At 36.9% G+C, this 16,520-nt stretch overlaps 1 protein-coding gene across 3 annotated transcripts in view; it reads right to left on the reverse strand.

The window, feature by feature from the left end:
* LOC102802052 (PTB domain-containing engulfment adapter protein 1-like) overlaps positions 1 to 16,168 on the reverse strand; it is a 43,174-nt gene extending 27,006 nt beyond the window's left edge. For all 3 annotated transcript variants that reach the window (XM_085495277.1, XM_085495276.1, XM_085495275.1), the window contains exons 1-3: positions 16,055 to 16,168; positions 2,241 to 2,325; positions 1,533 to 1,600 (exon numbers count right to left, since the gene is read on the reverse strand). In XM_085495277.1, coding sequence (XP_085351403.1) covers positions 1,533 to 1,600; positions 2,241 to 2,292 — 120 coding nt within the window. In that variant the 5' untranslated portion in view covers positions 2,293 to 2,325; positions 16,055 to 16,168. The remainder of the gene's footprint in view (positions 1 to 1,532; positions 1,601 to 2,240; positions 2,326 to 16,054) is intronic.
* Positions 16,169 to 16,520: the final 352 nt, after the last annotated feature.

Genomic DNA, 16,520 nt, shown 5'->3' on the forward strand with positions numbered 1-16,520 from the left:
TCATCAAAATCCAATGAGTGGTTCTTTAGATATCAGTGGAATAGTCATAGAACAGCTAAAAATTAGCTAATTATCATGCAAATTAGGTAATTAACGAGCATGGATTTTTACCAAAACCTAATCAAATCTGCGCATTGGCCCAGAGCATCTATGCACCAAGTTTCATCAAAAACCGATGTATGGTTCTTGAGATAGCAGTGGAACAGTCGGACACACATACACACACACATACACACATACACACATACACACATACACACATACACACACACATACACACATACATACAGACACACTAACTGCAAAGACTCCCATTTTGTGCTTCGCACATGGGAGTCAAAAAGCAGAAAAATTAGAAAAAGTTGCCAGTCCATTTGGTGCTCGTCATATTAAAGCGGAGGGGTTGTCACGAGCGTGTCCTTGAAACTTGAGTTCCAAGTGGCATATACAACAGATTGTTTATTTACATCAAAACACGTGTTTTGTGTCATAGTAATATGGCCAAAATATAAACAGCCGTTATTCAGCCATCTTTGATCTGATTATGAAACACACTGATATGTATGATGTATGTGCCAAATACGAATGAAAATGGTACATAAATTGTGGAAATATAGTAGTAAGGCCAAAAAGTCAGATGGCTGTCAATCGGCCATCCTTGACCAGATTTTGAAACAAATTGTAATGGACATGCATCCTAACATGTATAAAATACATGTATGTGCCAAATTTGAATGAAAACTGACAGAGCACGTCCAAGATACCGCATAAAAAAACAAGATGCCTGCCAGTCGACCATCTTTTATCAAATTGCGAAATAAATCGTCATGAACATGTATCCTAACATGTATAATCTATGTACCAAGTTTGAATGAAAACTGACAAAGCATGTCCAAAATACAACATTTTCAAAAAACAAGATGGCTGCCAGTCGGCCATTTTGAATTGAATCGCTAAACCACTGCATGTGCATATGTCCCACATAAAGTACGAGGCACATGCAAAGAATGAACGGAATCGGTCCAAGGGATTCAGAGATATGACTCGGGACGGACGCACGAACACACGGACGGACGGAGACCGAATTATAAGTCCCCGTTTTCGGACTTCAACCGAACGGGGACTAACAAAAACAAGAGGTTATTGACACGTGTATGTTGATTTTTTTCACTGTAGCCAAATAATGGTCTCAATAATTTTAGCTACAGACTAAACTTCCACAACAAAACTGACTGCTTTGAGGTCTCCAGGATGTGTGGTATCACTTACATAGACAAACATGTATCACTCGTAAATAATTGAGTTATCTGTAAACAATACAGTGTTTTTAACAGAAATTTGGGCCAGCAAAGCAGGCATTTGCATAACAATAGAAATTCTTTTACAGAATAATTATATCATTTTGTAGATATATAATCTTTTTTTTTTTTATTAAACTTTGTCAATTTGAGAATAACCTTAACACGTTTTGCAGTATATTGAATATTTTGACTCTTGCCTTGATTAATGAGGTACAAATAATGCTGACCTACCTTAACGTTATATATAACATGACCCTGGGTAAGGGCGTTGGCCGGATGGACCCAACTCCTGTTCATACCTACAAAATATAAAAAAAATAGGACAAGTATTAAAATCCTGTCTGCGGTAAAAGCAAGAATAATACATTGTGCCTTGAAAGCTGATCCACTGTAATATATCAGGACTGATAATTATTCAATGTGTACGAGAATACAATAAGCAGAGACAATTTCTTGTATTTTTTACAGCACGTGAATCAATAGTATATTAATAATTGTTCCCATGTTGTAATTAAAAGAATATTTTTTAGTTGGTTTAGGTTTATATTTTAGTATAATAATAAAGTAAACAATATAGTATAATTTTATTATCAAAACAATCGGGTTGATAGTTTTGAAGTTAAAAATATAATTTTTTTACAAAAAATGACAAAAATATTCGCCAAAAATAAAGAATTGAAGTTATTGTCATTAAATGAACAAATCTGACAAAGGTCAACCTAAGGTACATGTACCTATATACTGAAGCAATTGAGCTTGTAGTTTACAAGAAGAAGTTATAAATGCAATTGTTGACGACGACGACAGACGATCACCTATACGAACACCTCTGCTCTGTCATATACAATGACAGCAGAGCTAAAAAAAAAATATTTTTTGTTAATAGTGAAAAATTTTGGTTTTTCAGTTTATTTGTTTTTGTTATATTTTGATACTTACTGTTGTTGGGTTGTTTCTGTTTAGATGCCCAGTTTCCGAATGGAATGGACATGTCACGCTGATTTCACCAATTCAATACATAAGACTGAAAGAGATTGAAAATATAACACAGATTAAAGATGTAGTAGTAGTTTTCAGAAAGTAAAATTCACACTACATTTTCATCATAGAATTGTTTTACATATCATAGCAATTAAAATACTGGAAAACCATTAGACATTAATGGATATTGTGCCAGCTATATGACCTTTGTACATCATGATTTACATTGTATGTTGTCAAGTTTCCATAAGTGTCTGAAAAACATCTGGTCTCTAACAGGACTGATTGAGACAACTTGAGAAAAACATAGTTGAACTCTGGTGACCTTGCCCTTTGTTATATAATATAATTCCCTTTATCATAGTTTGTTTCAATATAAATATGCATTGTCATAATTAATTTTGAATACAAACAAGTTTTGGGGTTGAACCAACAGTGGGGAATCAGTCTACCGAATGTCCTTAAAAGATGTAAATATCTTACAAAAACATTGGTGCCTTATTTGTTTAATTATTTTAAGGAACATAATTTCCAGTTTTATTCAAAGTAATTCAGATATTTTAGTATAAAAATAAATGCCTCATCGCAAAAAAAAGTCCTGCATTTAGACATGAATAGATTCATAAAACATGCAAGATAACAGAAAATCTTAGCTGGCTTTTGTCCAAATATTTTGTACAGGTGTCTGTCAAAAATTAATGATTCACTGAGACAAATACGAACTGCCTCATTGTGTGACTACTGTATTATATGAAAAGTAAAAAAAACACCCTTTATGAATAGCTATCATGTTGCAAGCTCTGCTTTGTTTGCAAATCAACTTAAATAGTTAGTTGGTGTCCAGTGGAGGGAGAAGTCAACAGTACTGTTGCCTCCTGAGAATCTACATCTTCAAACACTGCAATCTTCGAAGTGCGTTTTTAAACTAGTATTATGAAAACTATCATTCTGTTCTAATAGCTAAAACATATTCCTGCGAATTTTCATTTGTCGAATGAACTGTTTATCAAATACAGAATACATATATTTTAGAACAATTTTCTTTTTAAAATGTGTATGAAATGTTTTGCTTTTTATGTATTGTTTTTGATTTGATAACTTTGAACTAAACATATTTTCTATTAGCTTCAGATCTTGATCAAAGTTTGGCACCCAGTTCATAGGAGTGCTTATATTGATTTTCTGACATCTTGTTTTCTGTAAAGATTTTATTGGTAGGTTTAAAAATGTGTATCAGACTGTGCAATCTCTCCATGAGTTGGTTTTGAAACCCAGTATGGGATACATTACCAAGGATATTATTACAAGATAAATCATTTGCTTCATTGAACACATACAACAATGCATATTTCCACTGAGATCAGTGACCTTTGATGTGTATCACCAGTGATCAGTCAAGTAGAAACAGTCAAAATATTTTATCAGTTTTTCTCAATTTTTGCATGATATTTTCATACAGGACATCTGTTGTTCAAACTCAGGGAAGACTTTATACTGATGAACAAGGTGACCAAGTTTGATGAAGTTTGGAATAGAATTAGTAAAGTTATCATGCACACAATAACAATTATTAACGACGACGACAACGACGACGACGACAACGACAACGCCGGACAAAAATTTTCCCTTAATATACCTTTCCCTTCCATCTTTGATGGTACGGGCAAGGTAAAAATGACTTCTAAGGACTGAATGTTTTTTTGCGAACTTTGTATACGGTGCCTGGTTTTAGTTATAAACCGACGTTAGCTTCACGTTCATGTCCTACCATGGCAACAGCCGAAAACATATTGCTAGTTTTTTTTTAGTGGATTAGATCGCCAACCGGCTTGTTTTCATTGGCAAAATCGTTCAGCAACATGTTTGGCATATTAGGTGTACATCACATGGACTACTACGATTGAGAGAACTTTATGTATGTTGAATGAGTTTTATAAACCCCGAAGGGCTCTTGGAAGATCCACCCGCAGTAAAATTAGCGATTGCCATGGAGGCGCAACCATCAACATCAAAATCCCAGGAGGTTTCAGCTGGCGACGTTACCCAGTTCCAAATAAAGATCACCAACGCCAAATAAGCAACATTTTAACCGGTAATCAAGATTAATTCAATCCACGGCTAACAAGCAACATCACAAGTGAAGTTGTAGCGTGAAGCTCAGCGACTACTGCTGACAACGTAAGTCATGCTTGCGTGCCTTCACCATTGTATTCAAACGAATCACGTGGTGTGTCGTTCTCTTTCAAACCCGGGATTCGATCAATAGGGGAGTTTCAGTAAAAAAACACATTGCAAATCATGCAAATTCAACATTTTCAAACCAGTATACTAAAACAGAAATGTTCAGCGATGCAAAAGAAGGATAGATATTACTTTTCATTATACACATCTCTGTTGATACAATCCCTCACATATTCTATTCCCAGTTATACCTGCGTAAATGGATTAGCCTCTTTTGATGTTGACATTCAGACTAACATCACGTGACAGGCTGTTAAAATTGGCTGTTGCATACACTTTCGCCGGTCTGGAAAATGTGTTTAGTTAGCTCTCATTCAAGTAACAATGCAGATTTCCCAGTGGGAGTGAAACTATTCGACTCTGCCATTAAAAAATAGGGGTGTTTTGAGCAAAAAAACGAATAACCCTGGAGTGCACACAACACACTGAATTTCGAAACAAATCTTGCATTATTTACAGCAGCAGAATACCACAGAAATATCAGACGAAACATGGAAACACTATATATATGTATTTCGGCCTGAACCCTCTCTATTGCAATTCCAGGAATTACCCCCCATATGTGCAACCATTTTCCACCTTGGTACCACCCAAGCCTGAAAACAAAATCTTAATACCACGCTGAAGCGTTTGGTGATAAGCTCCGTTCGACTAAGTCAACAGCGGAACTAAAAAAAAAAGCAAGACTGAATGTGGGTGTAGGCAAATTCTGAAGGCTCAACCTGAAATGTTGTTATCCCCTGTATTTATGCATTTTCATATTTATTTTCTGTGAACAGAATTATTCACCGCATTGAAAACATATGTACACATAATTGAAAATTACACATTCATTTCTGTGACAACCCCGTAGTGTTCTACCTTCAAACAGAAGCAATGTTGGACTAAAGTTACAAACTCTGCTTTGGAAATCCGACAATTAATTTTTTTTGAGATATAATGAAACCCATTGATGTAGAAAAACACAGACAAATTAGAATTTTAATTAGTTTATTTTTTTCCTTTACCCTTAGAGACTATGTTTTCTATAGTCTATGATTTTCCGAACACAAGTGTACAGTTACACTCATTATATCAAAAGGGCTATCTAAATGTCAGACTGTGTTCTCCCCAGGATATAAACAACATGGAAGTAAAGCCACTGTGTTTTATTTCACTGTCACACTGGTCTTCTACCACCAGTCATTATCCTGACTACCACCATAGGCTCCATAATTCTACTGTGTTTTATTTCACTGCCACACTGGTCTTATACCACCAGTCATTATCCTGACTACCACCATAGGCTCCATAATTCTACTGTGTTTTATTTCACTATCACACTGGTCTTCTACCACCAGTCATTATCCTGACTGCCACCATAGGCTCCATAATTCTACTGTGTTTTATTTCACTGCCACACTGGTCTTATATCACCAGTCATTATCCTGACTACCACCATAGGCTCCATAATTCTACTGTGTTTTATTTCACTGTCACACTGGTCTTATACCACCAGTCATTATCCTGACTGCCACCATAGGCTCCATGGTGCCACTGTTTTATTTCACTGCCATACTGGTCTTATACTACCAGTCATTATCCTGACTACCACCATAGGCTCCATAATTCTACTGTGTTTTATTTCACTGCCATACTGGTCTTATACCACCAGTCATTATCCTGACTACCACCATAGGCTCCATAATTCTACTGTGTTTTATTTCACTGTCACACTGGTCTTATACAACCAGTCATTATCCTGACTACCACCATAGGCTCCATAATTCTACTGTGTTTTATTTCACTGTCACACTGGTCTTCTACCACCAGTCATTATCCTGACTACCACCATAGGCTCCATGGTGCCACTGTTTTATTTCACTGCCATACTGGTCTTATACTACCAGTCATTATCCTGACTACCACCATAGGCTCCATAATTCTACTGTGTTTTATTTCACTGCCATACTGGTCTTATACTACCAGTCATTATCCTGACTACCACCATAGGCTCCATAATTCTACTGTGTTTTATTTCACTGTCACACTGGTCTTATACAACCAGTCATTATCCTGACTACCACCATAGGCTCCATGGTGCCACTGTGTTTTATTTCACTGTCACACTGGTCTTATACAACCAGTCATTATCCTGACTACCACCATAGGCTCCATAATTCTACTGTGTTTTATTTCACTGTCACACTGGTCTTATACAACCATTCATTATCCTGACTGCCACCATAGGCTCCATGATGCCACTGTTTTATTTCACTGCCACACTGGTCTTATACCACCAGTCATTATCCTGACTACCACCATAGGCTCCATAATTCTACTGTGTTTTATTTCACTGCCACACTGGTCTTATACCACCAGTCATTATCCTGACTGCCACCATAGGCTCCATAATTCTACTGTGTTTTATTTCACTGTCACACTGGTCTTATACCACCAGTCATTATCCTGACTACCACCATAGGCTCCATAATTCTACTGTGTTTTATTTCACTGTCACACTGGTCTTCTACCACCAGTCATTTTCCTGACTGCCACCATAGGCTCCATGGTGCCACTGTTTGATTTCACTGCCATACTGGTCTTATACTACCAGTCATTATCCTGACTACCACCATAGGCTCCATAATTCTACTGTGTTTTATTTCACTGTCACACTGGTCTTATACAACCAGTCATTATCCTGACGACCACCATAGGCTCCATAATTCTACTGTGTTTTATTTCACTGTCACACTGGTCTTATACAACCAGTCATTATCCTGACTACCACCATAGGCTCCATGGTGCCACTGTGTTTTATTTCACTGTCACACTGGTCTTATACAACCAGTCATTATCCTGACTACCACCATAGGCTCCATGGTGCCACTGTGTTTTATTTCACTGTCACACTGGTCTTATACAACCAGTCATTATCCTGACTACCACCATAGGCTCCATAATTCTACTGTGTTTTATTTCACTGTCACACTGGTCTTATACAACCATTCATTATCCTGACTGCCACCATAGGCTCCATGGTGCCACTGTTTTATTTCACTGCCACACTGGTCTTATACCACCAGTCATTATCCTGACTGCCACCATAGGCTCCATAATTCTACTGTGTTTTATTTCACTGTCACACTGGTCTTATACCACCAGTCATTATCCTGACTACCACCATAGGCTCCATAATTCTACTGTGTTTTATTTCACTGTCACACTGGTCTTATACCACCAGTCATTATCCTGACTGCCACCATAGGCTCCATGGTGCCACTGTTTTATTTCACTGCCATACTGGTCTTATACTACCAGTCATTATCCTGACTACCACCATAGGCTCCATAATTCTACTGTGTTTTATTTCACTGCCATACTGGTCTTATACCACCAGTCATTATCCTGACTACCACCATAGGCTCCATAATTCTACTGTGTTTTATTTCACTGTCACACTGGTCTTATACAACCAGTCATTATCCTGACTACCACCATAGGCTCCATAATTCTACTGTGTTTTATTTCACTGTCACACTGGTCTTCTACCACCAGCCATTATCCTGACTACCACCATAGGCTCCATGGTGCCACTGTTTTATTTCACTGCCATACTGGTCTTATACTACCAGTCATTATCCTGACTACCACCATAGGCTCCATAATTCTACTGTGTTTTATTTCACTGCCATACTGGTCTTATACTACCAGTCATTATCCTGACTACCACCATAGGCTCCATAATTCTACTGTGTTTTATTTCACTGTCACACTGGTCTTATACAACCAGTCATTATCCTGACTACCACCATAGGCTCCATGGTGCCACTGTGTTTTATTTCACTGTCACACTGGTCTTATACAACCAGTCATTATCCTGACTACCACCATAGGCTCCATAATTCTACTGTGTTTTATTTCACTGTCACACTGGTCTTATACAACCATTCATTATCCTGACTGCCACCATAGGCTCCATGATGCCACTGTTTTATTTCACTGCCACACTGGTCTTATACCACCAGTCATTATCCTGACTACCACCATAGGCTCCATAATTCTACTGTGTTTTATTTCACTGCCACACTGGTCTTATACCACCAGTCATTATCCTGACTGCCACCATAGGCTCCATAATTCTACTGTGTTTTATTTCACTGTCACACTGGTCTTATACCACCAGTCATTATCCTGACTACCACCATAGGCTCCATAATTCTACTGTGTTTTATTTCACTGTCACACTGGTCTTCTACCACCAGTCATTTTCCTGACTGCCACCATAGGCTCCATGGTGCCACTGTTTGATTTCACTGCCATACTGGTCTTATACTACCAGTCATTATCCTGACTACCACCATAGGCTCCATAATTCTACTGTGTTTTATTTCACTGTCACACTGGTCTTATACAACCAGTCATTATCCTGACGACCACCATAGGCTCCATAATTCTACTGTGTTTTATTTCACTGTCACACTGGTCTTATACAACCAGTCATTATCCTGACTACCACCATAGGCTCCATGGTGCCACTGTGTTTTATTTCACTGTCACACTGGTCTTATACAACCAGTCATTATCCTGACTACCACCATAGGCTCCATGGTGCCACTGTGTTTTATTTCACTGTCACACTGGTCTTATACAACCAGTCATTATCCTGACTACCACCATAGGCTCCATAATTCTACTGTGTTTTATTTCACTGTCACACTGGTCTTATACAACCATTCATTATCCTGACTGCCACCATAGGCTCCATGGTGCCACTGTTTTATTTCACTGCCACACTGGTCTTATACCACCAGTCATTATCCTGACTGCCACCATAGGCTCCATAATTCTACTGTGTTTTATTTCACTGTCACACTGGTCTTATACCACCAGTCATTATCCTGACTGCCACCATAGGCTCCATAATTCTACTGTGTTTTATTTCACTGTCACACTGGTCTTATACTACCAGTCATTATCCTGACTGCCACCATAGGCTCCATAATTCTACTGTGTTTTATTTCACTGTCACACTGGTCTTATACAACCAGTCATTATCCTGACTACCACCATAGGCTCCATAATTCTACTGTGTTTTATTTCACTGTCACACTGGTCTTATACCACCAGTCATTATCCTGACTACCACCATAGGCTCCATGGTGCCACTGTTTTATTTCACTGCCACACTGGTCTTATACCACCAGTCATTATCCTGACTGCCACCATAGGCTCCATAATTCTGTGTTTTATTTCACTGCCATACTGGTCTTATACTACCAGTCATTATCCTGACTACCACCATAGGCTCCATGGTGCCACTGTTTTATTTCACTGCCACACTGGTCTTATACAACCAGTCATTATCCTGACTACCACCATAGGCTCCATAATTCTACTGTGTTTTATTTCACTGTCACACTGGTCTTGTACAACCAGTCATTATCCTGACTACCACCATAGGCTCCATAATTCTACTGTGTTTTATTTCACTGTCACACTGGTCTTATACCACCAGTCATTATCCTGACTACCACCATAGGCTCCATAATTCTACTGTGTTTTATTTCACTGTCACACTGGTCTTATACCACCAGTCATTATCCTGACTACCACCATAGGCTCCATGGTGCCACTGTTTTATTTCACTGCCACACTGGTCTTATACCACCAGTCATTATCCTGACTACCACCATAGGCTCCATAATTCTACTGTGTTTTATTTCACTGTCACACTGGTCTTATACCACCAGTCATTATCCTGACTGCCACCATAGGCTCCATAATTCTACTGTGTTTTATTTCACTGCCATACTGGTCTTATACCACCAGTCATTATCCTGACTACCACCATAGGCTCCATGGTGCCACTGTTTTATTTCACTGCCATACTGGTCTTATACCACCAGTCATTATCCTGACTACCACCATAGGCTCCATAATTCTACTGTGTTTTATTTCACTGTCACACTGGTCTTATACCACCAGTCATTATCCTGACTACCACCATAGGCTCTATCGGGTTTATTGTGCCACTGTGTTTTATTTCCACTGTGCTATTGCTGACTTTTTTAATCAAATTGATAAATTGCTGAAAATTGAAAACTTGTATATGTGTAGTTACTTCTGATGTAGTTTTAAAAGTTTGAAATTTTGGGGGAAACCAACACTAATCTAAATAAATGAGTACACCATATAATTTGGTACCCCCCAGTAGACATCTAATTATATAAGTGGATATCACTTTCCACTGAAACACAGAGAATTATTTCATCCCTTGTACTGAAACACAAACAATGATGACATCACTTTGAACTGAAACACAAACAATGATGACATCACTTTGAACAGAAATACAAACAATAATGACTTCACTTTGAACTGAAATACAAACAATAATGACTTCACTTTGAACTGAAATACAAACAATGATGACATCACTTTGAACTGAAATACAAACAATGATGACATCACTTTGAACTGAAACACAAACAATGATGACATCACTTTGAACTGAAACACAAACAATGATGACATCACTTTGAACTGAAATACAAACAATGACATCACTTTGAACTGAAATACAAACAATGATGACATCACTTTGAACTGAAATACAAACAATGATGACATCACTTTGAACTGAAATACAAACAATGATGACATCACTTTGAACTGAAACACAATGATGACATCACTTTGAACTGAAATACAAACAATAATGATTTCACTTTGAACTGAAATACAAACAATAATGACTTTACTTTGAACTGAAATACAAACAATGATGACATCACTTTGAACTGAAATACAAACAATGATGACTTCACTTTGAACTGAAATACAAACAATGATGACATCACTTTAAACTGAAACACAAACAATGATGACATCACTTTGAACTGAAACACAAACAATGATGACATCACTTTGAAGTGAAATACAAACAATGATGACATCACTTTGAACTGAAATACAAACAATGACATCACTTTGAACTGAAATACAAACAATGATGGCATCATTTTGAACTGAACCACAAACAATGATGACATCACTTTGAAGTGAAATACAAACAATGATGACATCACTTTGAACTGAAATACAAACAATGATGACATCACTTTGAACTGAAATACAAACAATGATGACATCACTTTGAACTGAAATACAAACAATGATGACATCACTTTGAACTGAAATACAAACAATGATGACTTCACTTTGAACTGAAATACAAACAATGATGACATTACTTTGAACTAAAACACAAACAATGATGACATCACTTTGAACTGAAACACAAACAATGATGACATCACTTTGAACTGAAATACAAACAATGATGACATCACTTTGAACTGAAATACAAACAATGATGACATCACTTTGAACTGAAATACAAACAATGATGACATCACTTTGAACTGAAATACAAACAATGATGACTTCACTTTGAACTAAAACACAAACAATGATGACATCACTTTGAACTGAAACACAAACAATGATGAAATCACTTTGAAATGAAACACAAACAATGATGACATCACTTTGAACTGAAACACAAACAATGATTACATCACTTTGAACTGAAATACAAACAATAAAATCACTTGCACAGAAATACAATGACATCACTAACTTTCACTGAAACACAAAGAATGATGAAATCATTTGCAAAGAAACACAAACAATGATGACATCACTTTGAACAGAAATGCAAACAATGATGACATCACTTTGAACTGAAATACAAACAATGATGACATCACTCACACCTGAACTAAAATAAATTACATCATGAGATGTATCATGAGAGTACCAGAGTGCACAAACTTATGAAACTGAAATGAACTCCTAGTGTTCTTTGATTATACATGTGTATATTCAGAGTGTAATTTTAAACACACATGAACCAATAATACTTGACTCTCCTTTTAATCTACTTTTCTTGGCGTAAATACATAACACAAGTTGGATAGTGACCATTCGAGGGTGCACATATATGAACATTCGCATTAAGGCATACACAGAAATGTTGAAAGGTCCTTACAACAACAGCAAAGAGCATCATACAAAACACTTAATTTCTTCAAGATCAAGTTATCAAATGGAGCATAATGGTTGAACTTAGTTTCTGCATACAGGTATTTAACCGGTTCCTAGTGTAGTTCATTTTCATATCAACAATGACCTGGATCAATGAAAGGTGACCTCAACATAAACAATGATAACAATTATTACTGGTATCACAACTACAGGTAGTACAAATACCGTTTGGGCTAAATATAGATATTTGAAATCAAATGATAATCCGTGAGTACTGCATATTTATGATTTTAATTTAAAATTAACTACCGGTACTGGGAAATTTATCGGGAAACGGTGAAATCTTGTACATTGTAGTACATGTTACTAGTAAACATTTTATTTGGTATCTTTAAAGTTGCAAACCTTTGAGGTACCATCGTACCATGGTCAGTTACACTGTACCATACTTATCCGTGTAAGAGCCCATGCCTGGGCAAACGTCCACCCCCCACTTTTGACACAATAAAGAAGTTGAGGTCATATCCGAGCACACGCCCAGGGTGTCTTTTTCTCCACAAAACAAAAAAACTATTTTCTATTTGTTGACTGTGGTTGTATTAACAGTTGACTTTCTTGAAGTCTGTCGTGATACTTATAAAAATTGTTAATTGCGTAAAACAAGGGGTGAACGCAAAATAGCTGTGACAGCTTTCTGCCTTCAGGGCAGCGCGTTCACCGCTGATTTTTTTCAGAATCATAACAGTCAGCAAGTCAATAAAAAATATATATTAAAGCAGAAACGGTAGTTCTCTTTTTGAAATATGTCGTGGTCCTAAAAAGGGCCAGCCGTTTGGTTTGAGCTTCCTTAGAAACGATTCAAGCAAATCGTATAAGGAGAGCCGCTAAGCAAGTGTCGCACTCGTTCGGCTTTAGTGTCGTCGACAATGAAACCAATGTTGCAATATTGTAGCAATCTGTACCTGGAAGAGTGGTTGAAATCACGTTTTTTAGGCTTTATAAAATATTTTGTAGCAGCTTGCGAATCCATAACTGGGGCCAGCTATGCCAAGCCGACGACTGACAAGTTTTCTACCATCTTTCATCACCGCTATTGCATTTCTGTCATGAAAACTATTCTGTCGTTGGATAAAAAACTTCCCATTTCAAGTCCACCGCGATATCCATATATAAATGATAACTTTCACCGTGATTGATAAGCATCGAGTTTGATAAGAAAGCAATGTCACGATTTGACCTTTATGATGAAATATTAGTAGTGATGTCATTCTTAGCCAATCAGTAAAGCAGATGCATAAAAGTCAAAGATGATTGCTAGACTGTAAACAAAATTGTGTGCCATCGCAGTAGAGCGACCCCATTTTTCTTGTTTCTTTATTGTGATTAGACATGAATGAAAAGTGCCCAGCTGACAGACTGCGAAATCTGTGGATTAAAAGTGCTAAGTCCAAATTGTGTGAGACGATATCGACGAACTTCAGGAAGAAGTTGTAGGGATTTTGTTCGACGGCTACAGTGACGCCGACTTGGACTTTGAGGGTTTTGAGTTTGACGAAGATGGCAATGAACGTGCAAATAATGATCTGAGAAGTTTTTTCAAACAGCTATGAATTTTTATAATTTTTACTGTGTAAATTTGTAAATTATTATATAAGCTGTAATCAATTGTTTTTATTTTCATAATAATGTAAAATTGTTGGCATCGAAAATAAAATGATTTATAGATTATATTAACAATATACAACAGAAAATAATGGATTTTAATAATAATAAGCACTTGACTTGATTAAGATATGAAACGTCAACTTTGGAAATGCTGGCTTATCATGTCTTAGGATAATTTAGCAAGAAAGTTAATTGTTTATGCCAGGCACTGCAGGGTACATGTGCCTTCATTGTGAGCGATTACACTGTAGTATATCCATCCATCTTTAGTCTCCAATTGTATCTCATATTGAGTAGCAACCATCAGTGGTGTAATTACACACATGTCTTACTGAACATGGACACAGCAAATAAAAATCAACTCAGGGTATCAAAATTGTTTTCATAGAAATATTAAATAACTTTCCAATTTCCTATAGCATTGAATTTGATTTAAAATTTGAAAATGGACAAAATATATTCCAATTGAAGTTTAAAATTCAAATAGTAATTTGGGTATCCCTAAGTGTTTTCTTCAGGATTTAACATTCACGAAAAAAAATATAGCGAAGTTTCAGAAAACTCCTTTTCGAATGGTGAAATTATATTTAAATATATGCTATATTTTATGATTGAGTATTTAAAATGTTATTTGTTGCTAATACCTGGGATAACATGTAGTATTGCTAGAAGCAACTTTTAATGTTTTTTCAAGCACTTACAATATCCCTGGTTTAGCCACAAATGACCACATTACCATACATTATATGTGCCTGTGACAAGTGGTAGAAAGCATTGTACAGTGTTGTGAAATTTTGATGTGGAAATTACCGTGGAAAATCATACAATCTGATTTACCAAATTACAGACTACCGGTAGATCTTAAATTAGGGAATGTTAAATGTACTTTGATTTCTTGCAAGGTACTGAGTAAATTTGCAAATAATTTTGAATGCACACAAGAAAGTTCATATTAGCAAATAGAATCACCATAGACTGTAGAAAGTGAAAGTATTCTATTCTATTCTATCATTGCTTCTACTGTTGCAAACAAGTTGTGAGGTTCTTTCTCGCTCAACTAGATAGTGGCAAACATTTGCATCTAGGTACCCACCCCCCAACCCCACCGCGAAATAATATGCTAATCACAAATACATGTAGAGATGAATTGCTAAATACTAGTAACTGACAACACAAATATGTTGGTACAAAGGCACCATAAACACTGCAGCTGCAAAGCTGGTACAGTCCAGGGCATCAATTGAATAAAGCGCGAGGCCAGGTTAGCCTTAATTGGGCCAAATCGCTAACTTTAATTTCTACCGATCAAAGCGGTTGTTTACAATACTGGCAACGAATTTGCGGCTGGTCTTCTCGAAATATGGTGATGTAAGTCGAAAACAATTCGTCACGCTATCGTATCGTCATAAAATGAAAAGGAAGTCAACAGTCATACGCATGATACGGTATCTGTACTGTGCCTGTCACCACGTAGTTTTTTTTTTACAAACATACACACAGCGAAAGTCCCCGCCGGGCCTCTAATTTCCACGGCTCACATAAGACGGGACACAAGATTTGAAATCACAAACAAATACACAAGTAATCTTATTGGTGACAGAATGACATAACCGACGACGATTTTGAAAATACGACGCTAGTGACTGTCATAACTCGGAAGTTAAAATTTGTCTGATTTCAACTTCAGGCATGCGATGCAACAAACAGGAAGCGAGCCTAAAACCGTACCAAAGAAGCTCGTTGTTTGATCGGGCACGCAGATTTCAAGATTTATAAACGTATTTGAACATTCAAAGTCTAAACTTTGTTGTCATATTTCAATGGAACCTTACCTGGGTGACGTCCAAAACTGACATGTAATGTGTACGTACGTATAGTTCCTGTAGTCGAGCACCCAAGCATGTGCAACAGCGCCACACCGCGACCGGACGGAAACCACACCCCCTTGAATAAATTACCCGTCGAACTTTGCGGTTCGACAAACTTTGGTGAACCCTGGACAAAATAGAACACGAGATAACGAAGACGTACTCCTTTCTTTGTGTCTCTTGATGTGCGATTTAATCTACTATCTTTAGACAAATACAACATTTGCTTTTATATAAATTATATGTAACAAAACGCTGTGGACAATATCCAACTAGTTTTTGTTGTAGGTAGAGGCCATTCGTATAAAAATCGCAATCTTAACAATTGAATACTGCCTTCAAGGTGATTGCACTATTGCGTTCACGCGAAAACAGGATTACATTTTTAATTTTGAAACGTATCTATATTATATATTTTCAGTTTGAAACG

Source organism: Saccoglossus kowalevskii, chromosome 21 (assembly GCF_978046115.1).
Source record: "Saccoglossus kowalevskii chromosome 21, keSacKowa6.1, whole genome shotgun sequence".
Classification (NCBI taxonomy): domain Eukaryota; kingdom Metazoa; phylum Hemichordata; class Enteropneusta; family Harrimaniidae; genus Saccoglossus; species Saccoglossus kowalevskii.